This window comes from Arachis ipaensis, chromosome B6 (genome assembly GCF_059453495.1).
Source record: "Arachis ipaensis isolate K30076 ecotype BB chromosome B6, ASM5945349v1, whole genome shotgun sequence".
Classification (NCBI taxonomy): domain Eukaryota; kingdom Viridiplantae; phylum Streptophyta; class Magnoliopsida; order Fabales; family Fabaceae; genus Arachis; species Arachis ipaensis.
This window is the reverse complement of record NC_142441.1, coordinates 119,745,342-119,751,672: the sequence shown is the minus strand read 5'-3', so window position 1 is coordinate 119,751,672 and position 6,331 is coordinate 119,745,342. Positions and strand designations below refer to the sequence as shown.

At 27.5% G+C, this 6,331-nt stretch overlaps 1 protein-coding gene across 2 annotated transcripts; it reads left to right on the top strand.

The window, feature by feature from the left end:
* Window positions 1-364: 364 nt before the first annotated feature.
* On the top strand, window positions 365-3,553 carry LOC107647168 (WUSCHEL-related homeobox 11-like). Of its 2 annotated transcripts, none has more exons than XM_021104733.2 (3): window positions 365-1,073; window positions 2,421-2,620; window positions 3,308-3,553. In XM_021104733.2, exons 1-3 carry the CDS (start codon window positions 383-385, stop codon window positions 3,323-3,325), a joined length of 909 nt encoding a protein of 302 aa, XP_020960392.1. In that variant the 5' UTR covers window positions 365-382; the 3' UTR covers window positions 3,326-3,553. The 2 variants fall into 2 exon arrangements, with proteins under 2 accessions (XP_020960392.1, XP_020960393.1); XM_021104734.2 differs by having other exon boundaries at window positions 2,445-2,620; window positions 3,308-3,435.
* Window positions 3,554-6,331: the final 2,778 nt, after the last annotated feature.

Sequence of the window (6,331 nt, the reverse complement as noted above, 5' to 3'; positions counted from 1 at the left end):
AACAAAATGATTAGGCTCAGCACATAATAATTCATCTAAATGTTGAATAACCTTTGAAGAAAATGGCCTCGTGTGAAGAATAGTCATTGTAGTTCGCACCAAAAGTCTGAGAATGAAGGCTATAGAAGGAGGTATAAGTAAATTCACAGCTCATAACATTCTCAATTACATTTAATTATTGTCTCCACCTCTTGTATATTATTAACCCTCCTAAATCCTAATGCATAGTTTACCTCATTCCGAGTTATATGTAAATAAATATAATATAAATACACACACATATCTGTATCTTAGTTATATAGTATATATATATTATTATTCTGGCTGCCTAGGTTTCAGCTTCAACAAACATTATTTTCTTATTAGTTTTGTTTGCATTGGAATGGAAGAGCAAGGGCAGCAACACCATCAAGACCCAAACAGAAGCCATAGCCATGGTGCTGGTGGTTCTTCCTCCTCCTCTGAGAAGCAGAGTAGCGAACCGGTGCGCTCAAGATGGACGCCCAAACCGGAGCAAATACTTATTCTTGAATCCATCTTCAACAGCGGCATGGTTAACCCTCCAAAGGACGAGACCGTCAGGATAAGGAAGCTTCTAGAGAAGTTTGGGGCTGTCGGCGACGCTAACGTTTTCTACTGGTTCCAGAACCGACGGTCCAGATCTCGTCGCCGACAGCGCCAGATTCAGCAGCAGCAGCAGCAACAACAACACCACCAACACCAGCTAGGTGTTGGTGTTGTTGGGGTTGGTGTTGGTGTTGGTGGTGCAATTCAGTGTGATCAAGATCACCCTGGTCAACCTGCACTCTCAGTAGGGAGTGCTTTGGGTTTCGGAGGTTCTTCTTCTTTCGGAGATTCTTCTTCTTGTTCTTTTCATCTTCCTCCTCCTCCGACTGGTGCCGGTGGCGGTTCTTCTTCTTCATCTTCCTTCGGTGGTGAGCAAGAAGCCATGGATAACTTCTTCTCTGGTGTTCCTCCTCCTCATCATCATACTCCTCAAATGGGGTTCCAGGAAATTGATCACACTTCATCTTTGTTCCCTCATGTTCCTCCAAATTTCACCTACAACTCCGGTAATTCATTCATTCATTCAATTGCATGCTTCTCTTAGCTTGCTTTTTTCTATTTTACTCCTTTTTTTTTCATTTCTTTTGATAATTTTAATTATGAAAACTTTTAATAACCTAACTATACCCTACTGTATAACTCTTACTAAAAAATTAATTAATTAATTTCTTGCATAATTTTCCCATAAGAGGTGTTTTTTATTTTTTCAAGGACTGTATGTTTATTAAGTCAGAATTGCATGATTGTTATTCTTTTTGAGTATTTAATTTAGCTTAGCTTGAAGCAAAAAATTAAAAGCAAAGTAAATCGTTACACTTCTTCAACAGAGTTTTTTTTTTTTTTTTCTGGGATGAATTTCTCTAAATGACTAGCTAGCTAGCTAGCTAGAGAGTGATAACGGAAATTAAATTAAATATGGCATGTTGATTGATTAAGTGTTAAATTAATTGGGTTCTAGTAATTAAGGTATGTATGTGTTCTAAAGTTGTTTCCTTTTCGGCTAATTAGGTTCAGGTGGGCTACAGAAGAATAAAGTAGCTAGTAGCAATCTTTTTCATGATTTGACACTTCTGCATTTGAATTTGCATGAAAGTTGTACTTTCCGGAAAAACATGAATCTACTTTCCGGTTGCAGTTTCTGTCCTTTCCTTTTTATTCATATTCCCCTCATCACTTTTTATTTTTCTTTCTTTTCTTTTCTTTTTTATTTTCAAGGTTTCCAAACCCTAGATTATTTTTTCTCTCCTCATTCTTCGTTTTATTTGTTTGTTTCCCCTTTTGGTAAATTGATGGCTACACCCTTTTTACTGTATACTATGCTATTTCTATATACTTCTCTCATACCGGATTTCTTGTGTAGAGTAATAATGGATCCTATATAGTAATGTTCAACATTTCAACATGTTTCTTCATAATTATTTTTACTAATGACGTGGTCATCAAAGAACTTGCCATGGTATCCGTGGAGTATAGTTCATTAATTAATTAATTGTCATTTTCACATCACTCTTTTACATTTTTTCAGTAACTGGAATAATTAAAATTACTCAAGAGTTGAAATTCTAGTCATGTAATTTAATTCGGTATATTTAATTATATAAGTGGAATCATTTCTTGCTTCGCTTTTTTACATTCTTAATTAATAATTTACACTTTAATTAATAAAATCACTAAAAACCAATTAATTGTTATAATATAGATATACTTCACAGTTAATTGTGCTTAAAATTGAGTAAATAAATGAGAACCATAAAAAATATTTATAACAAATGATTACTTTCAAAGTTTTTATGAACAATTATGGTGAGTTGATGCATGTAACAGTTAACAGTGAGTTAATTAATTTTGGGTAGGATTTGGGGGCAATAATGTGTCAGGATTCATCACAGTGTTCATCAATGGAATTGCAACAGAAGTTCCAAGAGGTCTTATAGACATCAAAACATTGTTTGGTGAAGATGCAATTTTAGTTCATTCTTCTGGAGTGCCACTTCCAACCAATGAGTTTGGCTTCTTAATGCAGACCTTGCAGCATGGTGAAAGCTACTTTCTGGTAATTAATTAATTCAATTTTACACTTTGCATTGCCTCCTTAGTTATTAAATGCTACCTTCTATTTTTCAAATTTCTTAAGAAAAATGACCCGTACCTTAATTAATTAGGATTATATATATTATGAATTTAATTTTGATATACTCTCAATATAAAATTATATTTGATTATATTTGATTATATAATGATATGTTGAAAAAAATAATTAATTTTTATATTAATTACTTGATGATTATTTAAAAAAATAAATATAATTAAACAAATGTATAAAATGTTTTAGATGATCAGCATATTAAAATTAAATTTTTATATTATTAGAATTCTTAATTTGGAGAGTCTCAATAACAAATTATTTGTATATAATTTTTCAATATAAAAATGTTATTAATTATCGATCAGTAAATTGATAAAAAAAATTAATCTGATGTACAAATATTCTGTATTAAACACAGAATTAAAAAAACGATGTAGGTAAAGAGTGTAATATATATTGTCTAATCTGAGAATTACATAAATAATAACTATTTTGACGCCTTAAATTCATGACTTTGAGAACACAATTACACTCCTCTAATACATTAATTTTTCAAAATAATAATTTAGTTTAAAGAGACATCTTTTATTTTTAAGATAGAGGATAAATTAATTTTGTTTTTCAGTTAATGGTTCTAGAATTTCGGTTTTACAGGTTCCAAAGCCAACATAAGCAGGAACCGGTCGATCATGGTAGCAGAAAAATGGAAGCTTCGTCTAAAAATGTTCCAATTCCGTAATATTTCATATATGGATCAAAATAATAGAGATCTTATGTGCCATGATTATACGTTCTTATTTTGATTTCTACTATAAACTTTTTTTTTTCTAAAATTATAATATATAATGAAATTAAGTTGTGTAATGTATATCTTCCTTATTTTAGCTTGTATTATTTTTCAATTAGTTTGTGGTGTGGACGGAATCTATGATTTATATAATTAAATTAATCAAATTCACTTACATTTAAAATTAATGCTGTATGCGTCATGGCATGAGAGAGTAAGGTGTTAAATTAACGAAATTGTAAAATGTAATGCGTTAAGCGAACGATGAGTTATAGCTCAAATGTCATAATCTTTCCATAAAGTTGCGGATTTAAATTTCTATTTTTGATAAAAAAAAATGTAATACGTTAAAGATATAACTATTTATTTTTTTTATGAGTTTAATTTTAATGTATTTAATTATATAAAGTATTTTATATAATCAAGTAATTATATTCGTTCTTTTGAATAATTATTTATGTAATTAATGTAAAAAATAGTTATTTTTACTGATATGATATATTATGTAATTAGATGTACGTATAAAACTATTTTACAGTTAGTATATTAAAATTAAATTCTTCTTTTATTAGTTTAAATTTTTAGAAGAAATATTTTTATGACATGATACTATATTTTTTATAACAGAAAGATTTAAAATTCGATCCATATTAAACATAAAAAAAATAGCATAAAATAAATTAAAAATAAAAATAGAAATTTTATGTTAAAGTTTATGCAAATTTAAAAGTAACTCTTGTATAAAAGACTGTATTAGATATATAAATATTTATGTGTGGTATTAGTTTACATTATTTAAAAATAATTTTATAATAAAATGTTAAATTCTGTAGTGGAATTTCTTATACAATGAACATTAATTAGATATATATATATATATATATATATATATATATATATGTTGATATCACGCATGGAAATTAAATGTTACTTTGTTCATTGTGAATTAAAGACATTATTAAAGGAAGAAAGAGTAGGGCGTGGGGAATTAACAAAGAAAAGTTGAAGAAGAGAATAAATAAATAATTATAAGTAATAATAAATATATTTGAGAAAGAATGGTTGGAAACATATCTAACTCTCTTTGACTTGTGTTGTCTATCCTTTTGCCATCTATTCCTTTCTCAAGGAGCAAAATGGGGAAGACTGACTATTGTTAACAACATTTCAGACAGCTATTTGCCTCTTTCTTATTAACAAGACTGTAGTAGTATTCATTGAATTTTCTTTCCTTTTTTCCAATAATTCATATCCTTTATATAGTACAAATTATCATACTTGTTGACACGTTAATCATTTCATGCCATGCGTGTATGCATTATATCAACATACAATTGATTCCGATTATTATTTATTAAGTCAAGGAACTATATGAGTTAGACACACAAATCTTGTCGGCAAAATATATGGCCACCTTACTTTTCATATGCTTTGCTCTTAATTAAGTATTTTGGATGTGAGTTTTGGGGAAAAAAATAAAATTAATTTTTGAGAGAGGTTAGTGCGTATTCTGAAGCATTGCCTATCACATTGGAATAGTCATCAAAATTAATTAAATTTCTAGCTAGTAATAAATTATGACACCTTCGTCAAAAGAAAATAGTTCTCATTTTTTCGGATTGGAAATGGTAAATAAAAAAATCTAGTGAATACTTTAATTAAAATTTAGTCAGTATCTAATCAACAATAAAAATAAATAATTACACACTATTACATATATTAAAAATTTTTAAATTAATAGTCAAAATATTAATATACAATGATTAATTAATGACCAAAAATCATAAAATATATTAATTTTTTAGTACTATTAATTTTCAATTACAATTATAATTATAATTATTAGATATATAATTATTTATATAATTATATTTATTAATAGTTTATTTTCTTAAATAAATAATCCAGATAGTTATACAAATAGTTGTTATTTTAATTAGTTCAGTATAATTTACCTTAATCTCATTTAGCAAAAAGTTTGTTAAACTAAGACCCAAGGCTAAAGCTTCATAAAACGAATGTGTTTAATTGGAGAATTAATTTTTTTTATTAATATCAGTCAATTTTTTTTAATTTTAAATTTTAAATTTTATATCCTAAATTATAATTCTAAATCCTAAATTCTCCAAAAATAAAGTTTAAAAAAATAGTTTTATAATAAAAAATTAACTAATATTAATTACTTTAAAATTAGTTCTTTATACTTTTTCAAAGAATAAAAGTCTATTCTCATTTTTTCAGCATAGATTTTTGTTGTTCTCAATATTCAAACACAAAATTCATTATTTTAAAAAATAAAAATACTTACCTTTTAAACCGAAACAAAACATTTACTCTTTTTTACAGCTTGAAAATGTGTCTATTATATTGCCGCATATTACATTTCTAATACAACGTTGTGATTCAGTTGCAATCAATATACATAAATAGAAAGAACACCACAGTTACTGTATGATACAGAGTTACATTACATAAATAACTAAAATTTGTTGTAAGTACGGACCACAATTCAAAATCACAGACAACATATAAATGATAGTTACCATATGCGTGATTCCCTTTTACCCAGAGGCAAGAGTAAAGGTCTTCTCTCAATAATACTACTTTCTCATTCAAATCTTAAATTAACTGCGCCCATGCCTTTTATTATTTTCACTATTTTTAGGGGCCAAATGCTTATATATTAGTATTGGAATTTTTTTCTAAAATAAAAAAAATTATTATTTTCTTAAATAAGATTTTTGGACTTTAATTTCTCAAACACAATTTATTTTTTGGTAATTGGGTAAATTCGTCGGACCCAACGAACTCTAAAAAAACTAACAAATTCGCAAATAGTATATAAAAATATACAAAAATATCTGGACAATAAACATGGCTTCTTGGAGGAT

What these genes read in the sequence shown, in the direction of transcription:
- LOC107647168 (XM_021104733.2), top strand. Translation starts at nt 383, where the DNA reads ATGGAAGAGCAAGGGCAGCAACACCATCAAGACCCAAACAGAAGCCAT. An exon ending in AAATTTCACCTACAACTCCG is followed by an intron (nt 1,074 to 2,420) that starts GTAATTCATTCA and finishes AATTTTGGGTAG; the next exon opens with GATTTGGGGGCAATAATGTG.